At 43.2% G+C, this 22,900-nt stretch overlaps 3 protein-coding genes across 3 annotated transcripts; 2 read left to right on the top strand and 1 right to left on the bottom strand.

The window, feature by feature from the left end:
* The first annotated feature begins 6,859 nt into the window (after positions 1 to 6,859).
* cdip1 (cell death-inducing p53 target 1) lies at positions 6,860 to 18,495 on the top strand. The gene is made up of 6 exons (XM_084438296.1): positions 6,860 to 7,003; positions 8,753 to 8,812; positions 9,071 to 9,230; positions 10,305 to 10,457; positions 13,619 to 13,895; positions 15,507 to 18,495. Exons 3-6 carry the CDS (start codon positions 9,146 to 9,148, stop codon positions 15,616 to 15,618), a joined length of 627 nt encoding a protein of 208 aa, XP_084294422.1. The 5' UTR covers positions 6,860 to 7,003; positions 8,753 to 8,812; positions 9,071 to 9,145; the 3' UTR covers positions 15,619 to 18,495.
* A 124-nt stretch (positions 18,496 to 18,619) lies between these two features.
* Positions 18,620 to 19,894, bottom strand: polr3k (polymerase (RNA) III (DNA directed) polypeptide K). Its single transcript, XM_084438298.1, has 3 exons — positions 19,591 to 19,894; positions 19,320 to 19,407; positions 18,620 to 19,116 (listed from the first exon to the last, which is right to left on the bottom strand). The coding sequence occupies exons 1-3, from the start codon at positions 19,699 to 19,701 to the stop codon at positions 18,989 to 18,991; spliced, it is 327 nt and encodes a 108-aa protein (XP_084294424.1). The 5' UTR covers positions 19,702 to 19,894; the 3' UTR covers positions 18,620 to 18,988.
* A 276-nt stretch (positions 19,895 to 20,170) lies between these two features.
* Positions 20,171 to 22,117, top strand: snrnp25 (small nuclear ribonucleoprotein 25). Its single transcript, XM_084438297.1, has 6 exons — positions 20,171 to 20,496; positions 20,678 to 20,768; positions 20,889 to 20,994; positions 21,151 to 21,225; positions 21,495 to 21,559; positions 21,940 to 22,117. The coding sequence occupies exons 1-5, from the start codon at positions 20,245 to 20,247 to the stop codon at positions 21,550 to 21,552; spliced, it is 582 nt and encodes a 193-aa protein (XP_084294423.1). The 5' UTR covers positions 20,171 to 20,244; the 3' UTR covers positions 21,553 to 21,559; positions 21,940 to 22,117.
* Positions 22,118 to 22,900: the final 783 nt, after the last annotated feature.

The following is a 22,900-nucleotide window of genomic DNA, read 5'->3' as shown; positions in this document are numbered from 1 at the left end:
GAGACAAAGATGGACTTATCTTTTAAATGCGTCTCTCACACGTGTGTACGTACATATGACACAAATATGACCTGTCCTTTGTCTCTATGGATTTGTGTGAAATCTGTCAAACGGACTGGATGTCTTTGATACTGAGGTTGCACTGCATGAATGACAGCAATCATTTTTAACCTAATGAAAAGTCCAAATGTGTATAGTAGGGCTGTCAAAAGTGCCATGAAATTGAGTTTGAATATATTCAAATTAATTTAGTAGAGTTCGAACGATATTCAAATGTATATGTTTTAAAATAAAATAAAAATATTTTTCATGAATGTAATAGCCTAATAAAATAACCCTTGACGGTAATATTGTACTGTGAACACAGTTACCCCTCTCTGAGGTGTTAACTCATCTTTCGATAAGGTACTGGGTCTGGATTATTGGATTATTGCCCGTAAATAAATTGTAGCCTATAAATGTTCTGTTATTAATGTAAATCGCTGCATAATTTTTGATAAATAATATTAATTATTAATATTACAATATTCAAACTCTCAAATTTAGGTTCGAACTTCTTTAAAAAAAAAAAAAAAAACATTTTCTTTTCTAATTTCGATTTCTTTTGGACAGCCCTAGTATATAGTATGTTCAAGCTGTACCCTTGTGTTAGTATTCAGAACACTTGGATCTTTTTTTACCAAACCATGAATGATACAATCATTGTTTTGTTTTATACATCTAACATCCCACCAATGATGAGAAATAGGCAATATTGGATTAAACCACTATCATATTTCAATTTGATAATCATACTCTAGCTGAATATACAGTCTGAGTTGGCACAAAAATTAATTGGAAATATTTGAATTTGTTGTGTTTCTTAAATGTCTGTCTATGTCTTACATGATCCAGCTCCTACTATAACATGTTAATTGGATATTGTTATTTGTATTTAAAGCTCCTCACACGCTGTGCTCTGCTGGTTTTCCTCAGAGGGCCGTTGATATGTTCACGATGTTGTGGCCAGTAAGTTATGATGAAATACTCACATCCAGGTCAGACACAGTCACTGTGGGAAACAGGGTTAGGGTTAGGGTTAGGGTTAGGGTCAGGGTTAGGGTTAGGGTTAGGGTTAGGGTTAGGGTTCAGAATGTGTTATTACTGGGCTGAAAACTGTCTGAGCAGACTAAGGCATGGCTGGCGAGAAGAGACTACAAGGACGGGGACAAGCAGAGACCAGACAGTTATGGACACTCCCTTGCTTACATTATGTGGTAGGGACTTGTTTTCATGACAACCTTTTCACCCCAATGTACTTTCCCCATCTTTGTAGGAAATCAGCTGTCCCAGACTATTTACATGTTTATTCATAACACTCCTTGTCTGTATTAGCTACCATAAAGTGGTAGCCTACTGACAGTTTGTAATGTTGTACTGTGTTCTGTCTATTTGTTTTGTACTATGTTTGTAAGTCATGGATGTAGGACGTGAAAAGTGTCCAGATCACCCTTGAAAAAGAGACCTCGGTCTCAATGGGTTTTAAATGTTCTGGTTAAATAAAGGTTTGATTGATTTGTGAACCATTCTTTATTGTGACTCTTCCATGTTTTGCTATCCTTGCAAAAGCACCACTTTAAAGTCCACATCAGTGCTCTGGCAGCGGTTAATGTTCCAACAACTATAACAGGGTTAGGGTTAGGGTTAACCCTAACCCCAGACAGTAACATCAGTTCAAACTTTAACCAAAGCAGAGGTGGACTATGCACTGATCGGCCGGCAGCTATAGTTGTTATTCTGCTAACTCGCGTGTGTGAGCTCCCCTGCTTGGAAAGACAACCATGCATCTCTAAAACATACAACATTGTGGTGCTGAATCAGTATGTATTAATCTGCCAGAATCAGAGGAGTTTACATAAGTTTACAAAAAAAACAACTAAAACAATTACAAATTTATGGTAAAGCATATTTTAATTGACAGCCAATCAACAAGGTTTCACTTTTGCAGTGTAGGCTATTCTAATTCTAAATACCATTAGTTTTAGAGAAATTGAACAGGGTTTTGGTTCTAAAATAGAAAGCAGCCATGGTGAGATCACAACAGTGGTGGGCTTTCGCCCCACAATGAAAAAAAAGAAGAATTCTCAGGCATGTAAACATAAACAACAGCTGCTCCCATAATGCAACACCCCCCCTCCCCTCTCTCCTTTCCTCTCCAACATAATGAAGGGTGGCCTAGCCTTGTTTCACCAGAAGCCTCTTCTCAGTCGACTCCCCGTTCCTGTTCTAGTCACCTCATGTGTTTCTGTATTCGTAGGGCGTGATGAATACAGGGCTGTCATGTTGGTCAGGCTAGCAGAGCCCCAGAAACACAAGACTGGAATCTGCCTTTTCTGTTCATCCTCACACTCCAACTCACTACAGAGGACATCCATACTGTACTTCCATTTTTCCTAACCTATGACTATGAATCTAGCAGAAATAGTTAGTGCTTTCTTGACTGATTCCTGACTGACTCCAAAAATGTGATGGAAATAAATGCAAAAAGAGAATCAATTTAATTTACTGGAATTTTTGCTTGATTTAATACTTCATGTGTATCAGTCAGGGTCACTGTTTAGCTGAAGTGTTATGAATATTATGTATTCTCAAGATAAGTGACAGGAAGGAACAAGATTATGAGAATCAATGTTTTTGATGTGAAACTGCTAACATGCCACTGGTGTCTGCACACACACACACACACACACACACACACACACACACACACACACACACACACACACACATTTGCCGTAAAATAGGGTTAGTAGGGTTAGAGCGTTCGACATCAAAGGAGAGCTATGTAGAGCACTGTTTGTTCTTCTCCACTGAGGGAAGAAAGATATTAGATGAGGCAGGAGGAGGTCTAGCAGAGAGGAGAGGAGTCTGTAACTGGAGATGAGGAGGAGGAGGAGGAGGAGGAGGAGGAGGAGGAGGAGGAGGAGGAGGAGGAGGAGGAGGAGGAGAAGGAGGACATGAAGGAGAAGGAGGAGAAGAAGGAGGAGGAGGAGGAGGAGAGGGGGTGAAAGGAGGAGTTGTACTCGGCGCTGGGAGCGGGGGGGAGTGGACCCGGGGGGGGGGGGGGGGGGGGCGTGTGCACCAGTGCTGCAGTCAGGGCATCAATTTTGAATAGGAAATGTCTTGTTGAGGCAGTGCACTAACGTCAGGGTGGAACACTTAGGCCAAGTGTGTACACGTTCATCAATATGCACTGTCCTGATCTAAATAAACTAAACTAAAATAAACTAAACATATCAAGCACAACACAGACAGGCAGGTTCCATACATCACACACCAGGCACAACACAGAACAGGACAGGAGTAGTAAAGCACAAGCATTAAGACTGACAGGTTATATACATCACACATCAGGCACAGCACAGAACATTAAGACAGGCAGGTAAAACAAGCAGTGCAGTAGCAGCAGCATGGGGGGTCAAAGGGGTCAAACATGTTAAACGCACAAGATACAATGATTATTTACAACAACAACAACCACAACCAAAACAAAGACTGACCCAGGTGAATATGGACACAGGCAAGACAGTAACAGCTAGCAGTGAGAAATTAGTGAGACGAGAAACAGTTACATGTGTCCATGAGGATGTCCGTGACGGAGACCTTAAAGGCTGATTTGGAAATAAAAGTGTCCAGTTTAAGTGTTTTTTGTAAGTTGTTCCAGTCATTGGCTGCAGCAGCCCTGAATGATGACTTACCTATTACAGTGTTTGTTTTGGGGGCTTTCAGGAGAACGTGGTGAGCCCACCGGGTGTTGTAGGCAGCTGATGAGATTTGTAGCAAGTGACATAGGTAGGGAGGGGACAGACCAAGGAGGGTTTTGTAAATGAGCATGTGCCAGTGGGTATTACGATGGGTGTGCAGGGATGGCCAATTGACAGAGGAGTAAAGTGTGCAGTGGTGTGTGTTGAAGGGTGTTGAGGGGGCGGCTGTAGCTCAGTTGGTAGAGCGGGTCGTTCAATGATCGAAGGGTCAGCGGTTCGAATCCCAGCTCCGACTGTCCACATGTCAAGGTGTCCTTGAGCAAGACACCTAACCCCAAACCGGCAAACCGAATGGAGGAGTGGTAGAGGACATCCAGCTTCTGAAGTGTGCCCCTGCGTGCTGACCTGTAAATGTAGAAATAGAACCACAACACCTAAGATGGTTGCTAGTCGCTATCGCATGTTTCTCTGAGATGTGAGGAGCAGGGCTGTTAACAGTGTTGGGGGGAGCCCCTCCTCTGCTCTCCTCATCCTCACCCCCCAGCCCTCTTCATCCTCACTCCCCAGCCCTCCTCATCCTCACTCCCCAGCCCTCCTCATCCTCACCCCCCAGCCCTCCTCACTCCTCCTCACCCCCCAGCCCTCCTCCTCACCCCCCAGCCCTCCTCCTCACCCCCCAGCCCTCCTCACTCCCCAGCCCTCCTCACTCCTCCTCACCCCCCAGCCCTCCTCATCCTCACTCCCCAGCCCTCCTCATCCTCACCCCCCAGCCCACCTCATCCTCACCCCCCAGCCCACCTCATCCTCACCCCCCAGCCCTCCTCATCCCCCAGCCCTCCTCATCCTCACTCCCCAGCCCTCCTCATCCTCACCCCCCAGCCCTCCTCACCCCTCAGCCCCCTCCTCTGTGCTCCACATCCTCACTGTTATATAACAGCAGCTTTGCTGCATCACTGCAGCGGCTCTCATCTCCCAGGCCACTGATCACAGCCACTGATCTCAGAACAGCCACTACAGGAATGCAGTGTTAGTCAAACAAACAGAGCTCCAGGTACAGAGAGGGTTAGCTATTTCCTCTTGTGATTCCCTTGTGGAGGACAGACAACACTCCCTTTCAGTCATAACACTCATGCTATTTCAGCCATAACACACATCAGTAGCTACCCCCTTTACTCCTTGTCTGCTCAAACAATCTATCTTTCTTTGCCATCTGATGTAGTAGGCTAGTATACTAGCACTGGGGGGGCTGGGTAACATGTAGTAGACTAGTATACTAGCACTGGGGGGCTGGGTAACATGTAGTAGACTAGTATACTAGCACTGGGGGGCTGGGTAACATGTAGTAGGCTAGTATACTAGCACTGGGGGGGGGGGGGGTGGGTAACATGTAGTAGGCTAGTATACTAGCACTGGGGGGGCTGGGTAACATGTAGTAGGCTAGTATACTAGCACTGGGGGGCTGGGTAACATGTAGCAGGCTAGTATACTAGCACTGGGGGGCTGGGCATGTAGTAGGCTAGTATACTAGCACTGGGGGGCTGGGCATGTAGCAGGCTAGTATACTAGCACTGGGGGGCTGGGTAACATGTAGCAGGCTAGTATACTAGCACTGGGGGGCTGGGTAACATGTAGCAGGCTAGTATACTAGCACTGGGGGGCTGGGTAACATGTAGTAGGCTAGTATACTAGCACTGGGGGGCTGGGTAACATGTAGTAGGCTAGTATACTAGCACTGGGGGGCTGGGTAACATGTAGTAGGCTAGTATACTAGCACTGGGGGGCTGGGTAACATGTAGTAGGCTAGTATACTAGCACTGGGGGGCTGGGTAACATCCATCTGCTGTAATTATACCTGTGGAACGTGTATTATCGGTCTACCTGACCATGGATTCAGACAAATTAAGCATGTACTTAAAACTATGGCAACCTCATTCATTTGAAATTAATGGAAAGTTAAGTAATGACCAATCATAAGGTTGGTCGTGGGTAAAAATGAGTTGATTGTCTTTTCTGAATGTAGAGACTTGAAAGACAAAACGATTAATAAGAGGTACACCACTGATTGTAGAGGGGACAGCACCATCTAGTGATTATTTGAGACATACTTCAATCTGCATCTTTAGAAGTATATGTTCCAACTGTATATGGTTTATGAAAGAGGCTGAATAAATCATATATAGGCAAGATACTGTTCTCTTCCATGCAATTAAGAGCTGATTGAGGCTATGGCAGCAATAGTGTTACATACGAGATTAGAACCATAGATAGATAGATTTTGTTTGTGGTCTTAAATATGTCACTTCTCCCAAGTAATAGGAAATATATATCTAACTCTAGCACGTTGAAGCTAATCTGACATAACAAGAGTACCTTTACTTTTTCTAGTTCGTGTAAACACAAACCACACCATGACAATGGTCAAGAACAGAAGATCAGTTCAACTATTCCGTCATACTTGACAGATGATAGACAAGGTACTTATTATAACCCTAGATTATTAGGGGAATTCTTAATATGTCATATTTCACTAGTGATTGTATCTGTCATGAGAGATGAAAGATATATCACAATTTTAGCCTACAGCCGACTGCTTTGTGGTGATACATTTAATATTTAATTGTTCACGACAGCCAGCAATTTCAACAATTTTGAATTAATTTGCTAAATGGATTAGGTTGTAGAAAGCCATGGAGGTATAATATAGTAGAAAGCCATGGAGGTATAATATAGTAGAAAGCCATGGAGGTATAATATAGTAGAAAGCCATGGAGGTATAATATAGTAGAAAGCCATGGAGGTATAATATAGTAGAAAGCCATGGAGGTATAATATAGTAGAAAGCCATGGAGGTATAATATAGTAGAAAGCCATGGAGGTATAATATAGTAGAAAGCCATGGAGGTATAATATAGTAGAAAGCCATGGAGGTATAATATAGTAGAAAGCCATGGAGGTATAATATAGTAGAAAGCCATGGAGGTATAATATAGTAGAAAGCCATGGAGGTATAATATAGTAGAAAGCTCCGCTTTAAAGCGTAATGGTCACAAGCTCCGCCCACCTGTCAACTAACCATACGTCATGATCCCTCGCGCAGGACGGTTGGATGTTTAAACCTGAGCTAGCCTGATAGAAGCTAACCCTAACCCTGAAGCTAACCTGCTAACCTGCTAGCTACAATCACACGGCCTCCTCCGGTAACGATTGGGAAATTAGCGGAATATTATTCCTTGTATGCGGGAAAGGAGCATCACAATCAGGTAAAGTGTCCCCGCTAGCTAGCCAGCCAGAGTGTGTCAACACAGCTGTAACGTTACCGTGAGCAGGCTAGCTAGCTAGCAGGGTTCAATGGCTTTGCTGCTGTTCCTGTTCGCTAGCCAGCGAGTTTGAAAGCAAAACAGGGCCCAGTTTGGCTGAAGTCCCACCAGCTATCTAACGGTATAATGAAACGACTAATCCAGCCCTGGGCTAGCTAGTACCTGACTACCAGCCCTGGGCTAGCTAGTACCTGACTACCAGCCCTGGGCTAGCTAGTACCTGACTACCAGCCCTGGGCTAGCTAGTACCTGACTACCAGCCCTGGGCTAGCTAGTACCTGACTACCAGCCCTGGGCTAGCTAGTACCTGACTACCAGCCCTGGGCTAGCTAGTACCTGACTAGCAGAGCTGGACTAGGCTGCAGAAACAGCAACCCATTTGGGGCAGTCGTGTGGAGATGCTGGTCGTGACAGCAGGCCTGAATACATGATCATTAGTCCTGCTAACCTGAATACATGATCATTAGTCCAGATAACCTGAATACAGGATCATTAGACCAGCAGGCCTGAATACATGATCATTAGTCCAGATAACCTGAATACATGATCATTAGTCCAGATAACCTGAATACATGATCATTAGTCCAGCTAACCTGAATACATGATCATTAGTCCAGATAACTCAGCTTTATATCATATCCACGCGTTTACTGAGTTGTATTTAGTTAGTTAGTTGTATTTAGTTAGTTAGTTGTATTTAGTTAGTTAGTTGTATTTAGTTGCGGTTTCAGTTTCCCAACCCATTCCCGCAAAGACTGTTAAGCATAACGAAGCTAGCAAGCTAACTAGCTAGCGATCTATAGCATGCAGCCTTGGATAGTGAGCCTGAACTAGGTTACCTGCAGACTACTGCTCTAATTAGGCTCAGTCATTACGTAAAGTGAATGTTATTTTTGAAGGAGAGATTTAGCGGATCATCTGTGTAAATATAGCTCTCCAGCTGGCAGCTAACCCTAACCCTAACCCACAGCTAGTACCCCTAACCCTAACCCACAGCTAGTACCCCTAACCCTAACCCTAACCCACAGCTAGTACCATCACCCTCTCATTTCCCCATCACCCTCTCATTTCACCATCACCCTCTCATTTCCCCATCACCCTCTCATTTCCCCATCACCCTCTCTTCCGCATCCTACAGTAGCACAGGTGGAAGAACTTCATAGATAACTAAATTAGACAGCTAACGTTAAGCAGATCATTTATATTTCTCCATTGAGATTTAGATAGCATAATAACACAATATAAAACAGTAACGAATTACAGGATACTACTACAACGATAGCTATAATAGTAATAACAACGATGCAATACGACATAACGTTAGAAGGCTAGAGTAGTGTGCATAAAGTTTGAAGTGCAATGAGCAGTTGGAGATTAGATTCATGGGAGTAGACCGTTTTGATCACCTCCATTCAGACTGAGGATTCTCTAATATTCGAGTCGAGTCTAGAATATTTTCCTCCACTCAAGTCAGTTGGCCAGTAAGCCTAGTATAGACGCTGGGACTTATTAGATGACTGAGCCTATGTGTAATGTCCATTCATTGAAAGCTTTACTGGTGGTTATTCAAAGTTGAACGATATGATTTGCATCACACCAGCTGTTGTATGTCTAGAGCTGTTGGGTTGTTAAATGAAAGACAAGAGGCTATAGAAATGCAACTGTGTTATCTTATCTTTTCCTTGTTTGTAGGCTGTTGGACTGGCAGAAAAACAGGCTCTTTAGGTGGAACCTGACAGTTGTCATTAGCAGGTAAAGTCCTTTCCAATCACCCTGAAGTTGCTACCATTCTATATTTTGGTAAATGGGGGCGATGGCCTTAAGAGTAGCTTGATTTAGTTTAAATATTAGTATTCCAATGCATTTTGCTTCTGCCAAATATTTCCTTGGTGAGCCTGCAAGGTCTGATAACGCAGACGCATCTATACTGCTGACCCAAACCAGAGGCAGCTTTATCACATTGTGTCGTATGGGTTATTGAACTGTTAGGCCGGTTTGTGCTTTTCTCAGTGTGGCTGAGTGAGTACAAGGCCAGTGGTGATTTGGAGCTCCTTCTCCAGGCCCCCATCCAGAGATCCGGCCAGCATGTCCAGCGACCCCCCTCCTCCCTACCCTGGGGGCCCCAGTGCTCCTCTTATTCAGGAGAAGAATGGACAACCTGTAGCCTCGGGTACAAGCTTTCCTCCAACTACTCTATTCTGTGGAATAAGGCTTCAAGTAATTCATATTAGTTTGTTATTATATTCAACCTGAGAAAAGGCTTAACTGCTTTTTGGTAGCTATAGTCTATTTTTATGTGAAGTACTCTGTGCATGTAAATTCTCTGTTGTAAAGCACTTTGAGCTGCATTTATTTGTATGAAAGGGTGCTATACAAATAACGCTTTATTATAATATTATTCTATTACAGTTCTAAACAATAGGCATGAAGGAACTAATACAAATAATTTGAATGTTTGAATTAAGCTTTATTGGACACTGTGTCCTCTAAATGCCTTACTAATCAACCCTTGTGTGGCTGATTGTATAGAGTCCAAGAGGACATGTCATTAAGGAAACCTTGAAAGTTGTCTTTTAATCTGTGAACAACTCCCTTTCTTTGATTGAGCCTCCCTCCAGCCCAGCTAGATTCAGCCCAGCTAGATTCAGCCCAGCTAGATTCAGCCCAGCTAGATCCAGCCCAGCTAGATTCAGCCCAGCTAGATCCAGCCCAGCTAGATTCAGCCCAGCTAGATCCAGCCCAGCTAGATCCAGCCCAGCTAGATTCAGCCCAGCTAGATTCAGCCCAGCTAGATTCAGCCCAGCTGGATTCAGCCCAGCTAGATCCAGCCCAGCTAGATTCTCACCCAGAACAAAGCCCTGTTGTGACCAGAACAATGTGCAGAGCCTATTTATCACAAACTGTTGTTTTTAGCATTTTGATTTGTTACTATGTGTGTAGCCCAACTGAAAACAAACATGCAAATCTGCTTTAAAGGACATTGTTGCTTAGTAATAAACTAGAGCTTTGAAGCTCAATGAAAACCTAAATTCTAGTGGCTGAACTGGTGGTGAGCTCTCAAACATGCTTCTTTGGTGCATCTTACTTGTTTATCAGTAAACCATAGGGTTAGGGTTAACCCTAACCCTAACCCTATCAGTAAACCATACTTGGCTGTAGAATAATGGATTGATTGGCCTAATTGTGACAAAGTGTTGATGTTGTCTTGGACTGTGTATTGGTGCTGAATGTACTTGTCTTTTAGGTGCAGCTCCTGTAACTCCAGGTCCTCCCCAGGGACAGCCCCTCCCTCCAGACTATGGCCCTCCGCCCTATGAGGCCACTCCACAGCCTGGCTTTCTGCCTCCACATGTCCCAGGAGAGGGGCCCATGCCCATGCCCATGCCATCACCACAAGGTATGCTTAGTTGACTGCTTAGCGGGGGGCTGAAAAGGATGGAAGATGCAGATATGGACACATGTTTTAAAGGGGTAGTGTGCTATTGTGGACATCTAGCCTCATTTCTGATATGTCTAACATCAATCTGAAACATACAGACCATAATTTCACTGATCCCTCAAGTATTGAGCTAGATCGATTTCCTCCCGACTCAAATTTCTTTACAATGGAAGTGGCCAGGGCAAGTTAATACGCGTTGAAAAACTTAAGAAAACCTATCAGGAAGCTCAGTGTGTAATCTTACCAGTCTCAGTATGCTGTCCTGTAAAATGTATCACAATCTGTCGTATTTACGTGCTTGGCAAGGCTTGGATATGAGCATCGCTCCAGCCTCACTTTCACCGCTCCCGCAGAGGGGTTCGGGGGAGGGGTAAGTAGTCCCGGCTATTTAGAAATCTACCTAGCTAGGTGAGCGCATTCTACGTTTATTGAGCTGAAGAAACATAGGCTATTTGTGGATAATGGATCATTATTATTATGATGATGAAGAACTTGATTTTGAATATGATGGCACTGGCTACATATTTGAGCCTGTCATACACAGGGGGTTGACTCCAAGAGATGGATGATGGAGATGGATGATGGAGATGGATGATGGATGATGGAGATGGATGATGGATATGGATGATGGAGATGGATGATGGAGATGGGTGATAGAGATGGATGATGGATGATGGAGATGGATGATGGATGATGGAGATGGATGATGGAGATGGATGATGGAGATGGATGATGGAGATGGATGATAGAGATGGATGATGGAGATGGATAATAGAGATGGATGATGGATATGGATGATGGAGATGGATGATGGATGATGGATGATAGAGATGGATGATGGAGATGGATGATGGATGATGGAGATGGATGATGGAGATGGATGATGGATATGGATGATGGAGATGGATGATGGATGATGGATGATGGATGATGGATGATGGATGATAGAGATGGATGATGGATATGGATGATGGAGATGGATGATGGAGATGGATGATAGAGATGGATGATGGATATGGATGATGGAGATGGATGATGGATATGGATGATGGAGATGGATGATGGAGATGGGTGATGGAGATGGATGATGGAGATGGATGATAGAGATGGATGATGGGTGATAGAGATGGATGATGGAGATGGATGATAGGCAAGAGAAGCCGAGGCTGGCGATCAACCTGAACCTGCTGCTGAGGCAAAAAGTAGAACAGAAGGCCAAAGCTACGGAATGCCCTTGAAAACATGGATGTATCCATGGACACCGAATCAGCGTGCGCAACTGAAGACATAGACTTTCCATCGCTAATAAACTGGATAGTTTTAGATGTTTTTCCCACGTTCCCCAAATAAATTGGAAACGGAGGCCCAGGCCAGAGGGACCTCAGTGCATGAACTCAATTCTGTTATTGCCTACTACAGTGAAGAGGCCAAACATGTAAAACACAATTAGAGAGGGGACCCTGGTTATACAAGGGTTTGGGAACATGTCTTGAGAACCGTGTAGATTCAACTCCACTGCTCGGTTACCAAAATGTTCATGTTTTCTCCTGGCGAATAAATGGCAAAAAGGAGTGGAACAGAAGTCCGAAAGCGAATGTGACGGTAACAGCAAGCAGCCTATTTGTTGTTTGAAAAATGTCTAGTTGCGGCTGGTTGAAAACATCCCTGTTGTACATGAGCTGTGCACATTAGGTTTCCAATGGCATTTGACTCCTAACGTTTAAGCGATTATGGACAGCAATTGTTGCCCAGTGAGCCAAAGTTGACTGGCGAGGGAACAAAATGTTTTAGGGACAGGTATGGTTTTTAAACTTTGGGGGTGTGTTACTGTCTGTAAAGCAGTGTTGAGTAGGCTAGTATGCGACTAAACTACATAAAAAATTATTGTTCAGTTCTTGTCCAAATTATTTGAGCAGGCTATGATTTTTAGACAGTAGTAAGACAACCCATCTACCACAACTGAACTCTTCTTTGCACTTGAGTGTCCTAACACAAATAGCTTATAAGTTATATGTCTGGCCCAAATGGCAAGGTTACAACATATAGTAAACATTGAGTAGGCTAGCCTAATGGAGGGATACCCATAACCCTACGGAGTTGATCACACCTACAACACGGCGATGCATCACAGCACAGTGCTCCCAGAGCCCCTCCCCCTTGGGCCATGGACACAGACGAGTTCTGCCAAGTTGCATAGTTTGGGATAAATAGCCCTACCTCTACCCCACCGGAGAAAATATAGCTTCAAATAGGCTGTAGACGCCTTTGAAATGTTGTGACCTGCCGTAACCTTTCTCAAACTGTTCTCTGGACAACACAGACTGATAATCCTGATGGCAATATTCTAGGCATTCTTCTTATTCTAAGCATTATTGTATCATTATAACATAACTTGCTGAATGCAAGCCTGAGGCACCCCAAAACAAGCTTTGTGTGTAGTGTGTTCAATTCAACAAACAGTACAGTAATGTTAAAAAAATTGTATGTTTTATTAGTAACAAACATGGAATAAAACTGCAGGATGCGATCACTATGGAGTTCCACATCACGCTACCGCTAGTAAATCCTCTCCACAAACCCGCAAGTCTGACCTATGGAGCACTCAGGTTAGAAGAGTGTAACACGTAGGGACGTAGTGCGGTCGAGAAATAGTTCCTGTCCAAATGTAGCTGTTGTTTCAACATACGCAAATAGCCTACATTTATCAGGTCGGCATACTGAGAATATTAAACCATGATCTTCCTGTCTCAGAAAAAGCTACACAGTTAAGTGCCCCGGCCACTTCCATAGGGTTAGGGTTAACCCTAACCCTAACCTTAACCCTAACCCTAGTTAAGTGCCCCGGCCACTTCCATAGTATAGACATTTGAGTCGGACAAAAATCTCAATCTTGCTCAATACTTGAGCAATCAGTGAAATTATGTTCTTTATATTTCAGACTGATGTTAGACATATCAGAAATATGGCTAAATGTCCAAAATAGCACACTACCGCTGCTGTACAATGATATCTTATTAAACAATGACAACGTTTATGATAGTTATGTTAGCACTAGTAACAGTTCGGTCCACTTGCACATAGTTGCACGCTGGTAAAAGGTTTTCTCTGTCCGGCTACAGGAGGTTTCTACCCGCCCCCGCCTGGTCACTTTGCCCACCCGATGCCCGGCCACTTTGGCCCTGGGCCCGGTCCTTTCGGTCAGTATGGAGGACAGACGGCCACCGTCCTGGCTCCTCCAGGGGCTGCCACCACCGTCACCGTCCTGCATGGGGAGATGTTCCAGTCCTCGCCCGTGCAGACGGTGTGTCCACACTGCCAGCAGGCCATCGTCACCCGCATCTCCCACGACGTGGGCCTCATGAACACGCTCTTCTGCCTCTTCTGCTTCTTCGTGGGGTAAGAGGATTACGCTCACAGCAACATGCCACTAACAACACCAGGGTCATGTGAAGTAGAAGAAAAACAGACTACATAATAATAGCAATACTACTACTACTACTACTACTACTACTACTACTAATAATAATAATAAAAATAACAATACATATTAATAATAATACTTTATTTGTATAGCACCTTTCATACAAATAAATATAAATGGAGCACAAAGTGCTTTCCAGAAGAGATTGAGCTGCATGGAGCTTCACATAGAAATAGACTAGACTAGAAATGGTGCTCATAGCACAGGGCTCTGCGCATTCATGTATTTGTTTTGGTGTAACTCAGTTTATATGGTTAAAATCACACCACAGTTTATATGTAATAGCTTACAACAGGATTAAGGTTAAGAAAATATTTTTTTTCCTAATGGTGAATGAGAACCGAATATTATTTTGTTTTACATGCATAGAAATGTTAAAGAGCAAATAAAGCTGATATCTATCTTAAGATGATTTGACTCCTCATTGTAACAAAGCCAACGTTCTCCCCCCCAAACAAAAAATCACTACTGCAAACTGATTGGTCAACTGCCGTGTACCAATCAGAGAGCTTGCTCAAACCTACCCGTTATATAATAAGCCTTAACCGCTTGGCCACCGGGCAGCAGGGTCAACCTGGGGTCAACCGGGCAGCAGGGTCAACCTAGCAGCAGGGTCAACCTGGGGTCAACCTGGGGTCAACCGGGCAGCAGGGTCAACCTAGCAGCAGGGTCAACCTGGGGTCAACCGGGCAGCAGGGTCAACCTGGGGTCAACCGGGCAGCAGGGTCAACCTGGGGTCAACCTGGGGTCAACCTGGGGTCAACCTAGCAGCAGGGTCAACCGGGCAGCAGGGTCAACCGGGCAGCAGGGTCAACCTGGGGTCAACCGGGCAGCAGGGTCAACCTGGGGTCAACCTGGGGTCAACCGGGCAGCAGGGTCAACCTGGCAGCAGGGTCAACCTGGGGTCAACCGGGCAGCAGGGTCAACCGGGCAGCAGGGTCAACCTAGCAGCAGGGTCAACCTGGCAGCAGGGTCAACCGGGCAGCAGGGTCAACCTGGGGTCAACCTAGCAGCAGGGTCAACCGGGCAGCAGGGTCAACCTGGGGTCAACCTAGCAGCAGGGTCAACCGGGCAGCAGGGTCAACCTGGGGTCAACCGGGCAGTAGGGTCAACCTGGGGTCAACCGGGCAGCAGGGTCTGCCCGTAAGTACAAAAGGAGCTAGTTAAAAGCTAAAGTGAAAATATACGTTTTTAGCTTCCTTTTAAAAGTACAGTATTTAGCAAGCTGGCTTCCCTGATACTGTATCAATATGTATTGTATTCCATAGCTTTGGGGCATAATTGGTAACGGCTGCGCTCCCAATCTTCTTCTGACTGTTGCTGGGAACTTCTAGTAAAGCAGCCGTGGATGATCCCAGGTTCTTAGTAGAAGGAGTTGCCATGTAGCGGGGTTAGGGTTAGGGTTAGGGTTAGGGTTAGGGTTAGGGGTCCTCACCCATTAAGGGCTTTGTACAGTACATGTTTTCATGTAGATTTTTGTTTTTGTGATTCAAGCTATTCATGCTCATCTCTTTTCTTAACTACAGGTGTGATCTTGGCTGCTGCTTGATTCCCTGTCTGATTGATGACCTGAAGGATGTGACGCACACCTGCCCCAATTGCAAGGGCTACATCTACACATACAAGCGTATATGCTAACCACCGACGGATGTATGCTACAGAGACATGTATATGCACACACATGCTCAGTTCCTTCTGGTGGTAGTGACAGACATTTTCTCAATTTTGTGCTGTGTTTTGTGCTTCATTAAGACCTATTCTTACAGTAGCCTCATTTTAACATTAATTTGTTCACCCTGCACTTTCTGTATATTTCCAGATTCACATCCTTACTGTAGAACAGGAAGTTGTGATGTAGAGACTTGGGCCTATTAGAGGCAGTAAACAGTTCTGAAGGAAGACGTAGGGCTAGACGGTACATGTTGCGCTCTGAAGGTCCTTGCATACCAAGCACGATTTGCTCGCATATAATAAAATTAACTCCCATGAAAGAAGACGGCACATCAAATGTGACGTTTTGCAGGGCGAAAAGGTGAAAGAAGTGTAGTTGGTTTCCATTTTTGCGTTAATTCGCTGGTGACCATTTGACCAATGGTATTGCTCATTGTACACAATGTCATTTGGAAAACAACGTCTAATTCTATTTGTGTCGGAGTACAGCGTCCCATGTGTCAAACGATATGCAATTATAGAGCGGCGCTTGGTCCTATGAGGGGCTAGTCAGTGCTTGGGTCTATGAAGGGCTAGTCAGTGCTTGGGTCTATGAGGGGCTAGTCAGTGCTTGGGTCTATGAAGGGCTAGTCAGTGCTTGGGTCTATGAGGGGCTAGTCAGTGCTTGGGTCTATGAGGGGCTAGTCAGTGCTTGGGTCTATGAGGGGCTAGTCAGTGCTTGGGTCTATGAGGGGCTAGTCAGTGCTTGGGTCTATGAGGGGCTAGTATCTCATGTATCCAGGCTGCAGCTTGAGCGCTTGGTTGAGCAGGTGACACTCCCAAGTTCCACTCTCCTCTCCAAAATATAATAAAACCTTTTTTTTCTTTTCATCAGTAAACGAAGGATTACATTGTTGTCGCTGCTACTGCTCGTCTCCACCTTTTGTTATCCGCGACTTGAAACGTTAATGACAGTATGACAAAAGAACATGAAAAAGTGAGTGGAAGAAACGCTTGTCTCTTGGTGTGAGATGGGTTTGGTGCGTAAAAATCAGGTGTGTTTTTGTGCCGTTTAATCACATGGCGCTAGATGTGCTCAAAGCTATAAACTTCCAGAAGGAAGGACTAGTAGTGAGGGACACGGTACATCTTGCACAGTGTTAATGAAGGAATAGCTTTGAATTGAAACGTATGCAGAGTGGAGAGGCAGGTGGAGGCCTCACTTGGGGAGTGGTGGTGAAATTGGTCACTTTACTTCTGATATCAAAATCATCTGTGAACTTGCCGAGAGGCAGATTTAATAATATCAGCATATGCGGGGTCAGTATTTTATTTTTTATTTTTTTGGAATTATTTGAAATATTTTGTCATTTTAATATGTTGATATTGAGGACTATGACAGTTTTGTCTGTCTTGAGATAATTAAAACAAGATATTGTTTGAGAATTGTTTTAATTTTCTCTTGCCTGTCTTACATTCTGAATAATGTATACTATACATCTCTAAATGTCAGTAAAGTAAATGACTATCACATTTGTGTTGACAAACTCGGCAGAGTTGTTTATTTAGGCTTCTGGTTTGCTAGTTTGAGAATGGTCAGGATGGATATGTATGTTACTATCTTTTAACAATCCTGTCAGAGTTTTAGATTGTCACTCTGTTCAGTGATTTTCGCTAGAGCTGTCAGTAATGCTCTGTCCATATTATTGTACTACATTTTGTAAGTGAATAAAGTGGGTGTTTGTGCATACAGTGGTATGGCAAATTCCCAGTTCTCATGTGAAATTTCATACGTCCATAAAAATACCATTTCCATGACATTACTGCACCTGTGCTTTTTTTTAACCACCTTGGTTTGTCATTAATATATGCTGGATGATTTTATGTAGTTCTGTAAATGTCTAATAATTACAGTGACAATAGCATGATATTTCCTTGAATACATCTATAGACGAAGGTGCTGAGATGGACAGTAGGCCTTCACTGTGACTAAGGTCAGAGTTTGCTAGTTTATTTACTAGCCCGTGTTTTCTCAGATCTGAGCAGGGAAAGGCCGACCTGGAAAGTAAATCTCAGCTTGAGAGGTTCATCAGTGACATCACAGTAATCTTGTGCTGTCCTCTCAGGCTGCCCAATGCGCAGGCCCATCCAATCCAAAACAGATTATCCTTACAGGCAGATGTTAACTGGAAATAATTTAAATTGTGTATACTCAAGTTTTTTTTATTTTAGATTTTTTAATCCTGAGTTCCTGTCTGTTGTGTTGTTTCTGTTATAGCTTATGGGTCTAACTCTATGGGCCAGAGGTTGATAATGACTTGAAAGAGGCAGTAGGAAAAGTAGGAGCAATGTACAAAATCTACAGGTATGGGTAATACTGCATTCAACCTCATCTTAAAAACATCTCATATCCTAACCATTACAGTCACGTGTGCCATCTGTTCATGCTTAATGTTCGCCCAAATGCCTCCAACTGCTTCTTCTCTAATATTGCTTGCATTGCTCTAATGCATGTTAGCTACTCCCTAGATAAAGGTTGTATTGGCTGAAAAACTGTTATTTAAACAGAATCAAGTATTGTTATTCTCAATTGATGAATAACTTGGTACATCTAAATTAAATCACTGATATTTGAGTAAGATCTTGAAAACTTCCTGTACATTCAAAACTGATGTTTTTCCAAATTATACTGTCAGTATAATTACAGTAACTATAGCATGGTAGTTTGCAGTCCAGCAGTGTGTAATACATGTACATGCATTTTAATGAGTTCACTGGCGATGGTTCCCAGTGACTGTGTGGATCTAGTATGTGACTATATCCGTCCATCCAGTGTTATGAGGCTTGAGACCGTAACGTGTAGTAAACCCAGCCGTGAAGGTTTGCAAAAAATCTGGATGCAGTAGCATTGTTTGGTCTGTGATGCTCTGTGAAAGTGATAAAGTTATGTAAACTAATACAAGTCGGATCATTATTGTTGCATAGTGCTGTTCCTATTTTAATAATAAAATAGTACATGAATTCATTCTTTCATTTCAAACTGTGATTAAGATAATGTGTAACCTGAAGCCATATTCCACCAATCCCCAAAACAAACAATTGCATTATAATGCATAATCTGTGAAACAAACCTGTTCATTAAGAAAAAAGCTATTAAATAATACATATGTTGTATAAGCCCACCCTTCAGAGCCTCTGCATCAGGCCACTAGCCTCGTGGCCACCCCAATAAACCCCAATATGTGTGAACTTGTAACTAGGGGCGGGGTAAATACAAAGGAGGAATCTAGTAACAACCCGTGAAATGTTCTCTGCAGGCTAATGTTTTCAAATTGATGTCCTGATGGATGTGAAGGCTTTAATCTCTCCATCTATGTCCACACTGGGCATTGCAGCACTTGTAGAAGGTCGTCATAGGTTCGTCAGCAGATCTGGTCTGGATCTGCATGAAGTATGCCCGGGGGTGTTCACACTTTGGACATTTTTCTATGTAACACAAAATGTAGAAGAACATGTTAAACATCAAACACAACATTCTGAGAAAATCAACTAAATTGTGAGGTATGGGAGTGATGTTGAAACACTATGGCTGTATCTACTGCGAATATACTCCCACTGCATCAAGTGAACTTACACCAAGATGTTCAGTCTTTGCTTGCACACTGTCTAGCTAACCCTAACCCACTTACCAGGCGTGGAGTCCACGTTCTCCCAGGCAGCAGCCCCCCCAAGCACATCATCCACCTCCTTCAGTTTGGGATACTTCCTGTTGTTTACCTGGAAAGATGGACGTACAATATACATGTATCAGAGTAGTCTTGTAATCGTTTCATGACAATGACATATAAATCATCATCACGTTTAGGTGTATGATGAAGACTAAAGTTATAATTAAGTGAGCTAGCTCACTAGCTAGTTCCAGTTAGCTAGCATTATTTTGGTAGCTAGCTAAATATTTACCTTCCTGGTGATGTTATGCACGTATGGACATGTGTTACAGGCGAAACGGTAGCATTTCTGGCCTTCCTCGACAATCAACACATTCCCACATGTAGGACAGAAAAGCAGCATGATGTGTGTCTGTCAAATCACAACGTAAGATTCCTCATGTCTGTTTCATGCTGAGCGGACTAGATAGCTACTAAACCCAATTACACTGAGAATGAGCTACTAAACCCAATCACACTGAGAATGAGCTACTAAACAATCACACTGAGAATGAGCTACTAAACCAGATCACACTGAACTAGCTACTAAACCAGATCACACAGAGAATGGACCAGCGCGGCGAGTGAGTGCTGTAGACAATTGGTTCCGTGCTCACCCACGAATTAAATAACCTGTCACTGGGAGATCAGGATGCCTTTGAACAAAAATGCCATCTAATATATTCTAATTTCTGTGAAGTTTAAGATAGGATAGCTGTGTTTCTTATCTACTAATAATCTAGCCGTCCTCGTGGCGGAACGTGGAACTCCTAACACGCGTTTTTAGTTTCTCTTCGGTATGTTTTAGCCAACGCACACCGCAGTCACGTCAACCCATGGATGTATTCATCAACCCTGAAGATCGATAATCTTTCAAATCAGTACATCACGTTGTTAACGGTCAACTATGGGGGAGCAGATCCAGTCCCTTGCACTGGATGTGAGACTGCCTGGAAATGATGACGATTCTGGACTGGTAGATGAAGATATCAGGAGTAACGTTACACTATTAGAGGATGGGTTAGGGTTAGAGGAGGACGAGGATGAAGAGGATGAAGAGGATGAAGAGGCACTGCCACACTCCGAAATCCTGGATATTTTTGAGGAGGGGCTGGCCCGGCTTGTGCAGGACCCTTTACTTTGTGACCTGCCAATTCAGGTGCTTTACTAATTCTTATAAACCTGTCTGATAAAGCCCTGATGTTGTGTCTAGTCAAGAAATAGCTTAGTCTATAACATTTGTACAGCTTTGTGTTATTTTTCCAGTTAGGTTGTAACATTAGGTAAGACCATTGTCATCAACATCATCATCTACTATTGCCTTTTATCTTTTTCTACAGGTGACTCTAGAAGAGGTGAATTCACAGATAGCGCTGGAGTACGGCCAGGCTATGACTGTCCGCATATTGAAGGCGGACGGTGAAATTATGCGTAAGTTTTACCACATGTATTCCTTCAATGTGGTAATAAAGATGAATTAGATGGGTGATTGTGTGATCTTCCTCAGCCGTACCGTAGTACTGGTGCTGAATGTGCTGTGATCTTCCTCAGCCATAGTTGTGGTGCAGAATGCCACAGTCCTGGATCTGAAGAAGGCCATCAGCCGATTCATGGAGCTGAAACAGCAGAGGGAGGGAGGGGTGAAATATATCAGCTGGTAATGCTTATACACACACGCACACACACACATACACACGCACATGCACGCACACACAAACACACTTTCTGTAACTTTTTACTGGATAAGCTGCAATGTTCTAATTAGATATGAGCTGACAGCTCGAAACCTCTGAATGCTCATATTTTTGTCCAGGAGGTATGTCTGGAGAACCTTTCATCTAGTGTTCCAAGGAGAGAAGCTCGAGGATGATAAAATGAAACTGAAAGAGTAAGATTTTATAAAACACCATTATCCTACCATAACATAGCCTACCTGTCATGAGGACCACATTTGCTGGAGAACAATTTTAAACCAGAGCAAAGTTTACCATCATACTGTGATATCACAATCCAACAATGTCATTGTACTGTATTCCAATGTGTAACTGAAAATGGGCCCTGGTTGGATAATTCTTGAAGTCTCTTTAGTGGATATGCTTCCTGTTCTTATTGCCATACTGTATACACTGAACATGTTTTTTTCTTTTAAACTGTTAGCTATGGGATCAGGAACAGAGATGAAGTGACATTCATGAAGAGACTCAGGAAGAAATGAAACACAGGTACATTCAGCTTCTGCTATCTCATATCAAATGTTCTTGTTAATCCCCGGGTTCTGGTAACCATCAATTATGGCCAAGTAAACCAACGGACTGACTATATCAAGCTATTTACCCAAGCCGGGTAATACTGACTTGTATTTGGTTACTCTGGACTTGCAGTTGCAAATACTGTCAGGTTTCTCGTTTACATATGTACGCAAAACATCTCTTGTGAATCAAAGGCACTTTGTCTTCATCTACAACATAGATTATTCAAATGTGTCTGAACTACCAATGAAAGTGAATGGTGGTCTGATCCACCCGTCTCTTCATATTATAAAATATTTTGAATTTAAAATGGTTGTGGCTCCTGATTACAGCAAAAAACTTCCTTATTTCAGATACCTGTACCTTGGCATCTCTACCTTGGCAGACGTTGCAAACTATTGCAATTGCTGCAAATCGGTGTCTTTCAACTTGTGAGGAGTAACAAACATGATCTATCTGGTGAAGTCTCAAAGTACTGACTTGTTAATTATGTAGAATATTTTGTAACTTTACATTTAAGATATTTTTACATAATTCATGTTTTATGGTTGTATACAGTTGAGCATAAGCTTGAATAAAAAAATTAAAACAATCTCTGGTGCCATACTTCTGCATTGTTGATACATTTTAATACCTGACTGCCGCAAGCGTACAGTACAGTAGTTTGAATATGTCACATGGGGACAGGTTATTTCCTGGAGGAACATTTATGTTTTCCACCAGCATACAAAGGGAGCAGCCAGCAGAACAGGGTGGAGTTGCCATTGACATCACGGTAATCTTTCAATTTGCTGCCTGGTTGAGTTTAAAGGGTGAGCTGAGTTTTAGGATCTATTTGTATTTGGTTGGTTAAACTTTGTCCTGAACCTGACATATAGCAATGAATGTACCAATCACATAATTGTCAGACTTGCAGTTTGCATCTTTGCTCAGTGGATGACCCAGTTCTGCTCTTGGTTCTCCTCAGCCTCACCATGCCTGGCTCTGAGGCCCAGCAGATGGACAGGATTTCAGTGGAGTTGAAACACCTTTCCTTCAAGAGGCAGCAGCTGATGGACCGAAGGAACATGGTAGCCATACTGCAGGAGTACAAGAGCAGCTCTAACTATAAACACACAGGTATAGAGGATGTTTGAATTTAGAGTAGAGTTCTGCTTATAACCTTGCATTTAGAGTAGAGTTCTGCTTATAACCTCGTCATCGAGCCTCAGAGTGAACATGGAACACGTCTAGTACTTACTGTGCAGTATCCAAAATTGTATGTGCTGATATTGACGTCTGACCATACCCTGTTACACATCTTAATAGGTAAAT

This window comes from Borostomias antarcticus, assembly GCF_949987555.1.
Source record: "Borostomias antarcticus genome assembly, chromosome: 5".
Lineage (NCBI taxonomy): Eukaryota > Metazoa > Chordata > Actinopteri > Stomiiformes > Stomiidae > Borostomias > Borostomias antarcticus.
Note: the sequence above shows the minus strand (reverse complement) of the source record. Positions and strands in the feature narration are given on the sequence as shown.

Excerpts from the sequence above, each read along its gene's own strand:
- cdip1 (XM_084438296.1), top strand. The coding sequence starts at position 9,146 with ATGTCCAGCGACCCCCCTCCTCCCTACCCTGGGGGCCCCAGTGCTCCT. Across the intron at positions 9,231-10,304 it reads TGGACAACCTGTAGCCTCGG|GTGCAGCTCCTGTAACTCCA; the intron begins GTACAAGCTTTC and ends CTTGTCTTTTAG. Across the intron at positions 13,896-15,506 it reads CTCTTCTGCTTCTTCGTGGG|GTGTGATCTTGGCTGCTGCT; the intron begins GTAAGAGGATTA and ends TCTTAACTACAG.
- snrnp25 (XM_084438297.1), top strand. The coding sequence starts at position 20,245 with ATGGGGGAGCAGATCCAGTCCCTTGCACTGGATGTGAGACTGCCTGGA. Across the intron at positions 20,769-20,888 it reads GGCGGACGGTGAAATTATGC|CCATAGTTGTGGTGCAGAAT; the intron begins GTAAGTTTTACC and ends GATCTTCCTCAG. Across the intron at positions 21,226-21,494 it reads GATAAAATGAAACTGAAAGA|CTATGGGATCAGGAACAGAG; the intron begins GTAAGATTTTAT and ends TTAAACTGTTAG.
- polr3k (XM_084438298.1), bottom strand. The coding sequence starts at position 19,701 with ATGCTGCTTTTCTGTCCTACATGTGGGAATGTGTTGATTGTCGAGGAA. Across the intron at positions 19,408-19,590 it reads TGCATAACATCACCAGGAAG|GTAAACAACAGGAAGTATCC; the intron begins GTAAATATTTAG and ends CCATCTTTCCAG. Across the intron at positions 19,117-19,319 it reads GAACGTGGACTCCACGCCTG|AAAAATGTCCAAAGTGTGAA; the intron begins GTAAGTGGGTTA and ends TGTGTTACATAG.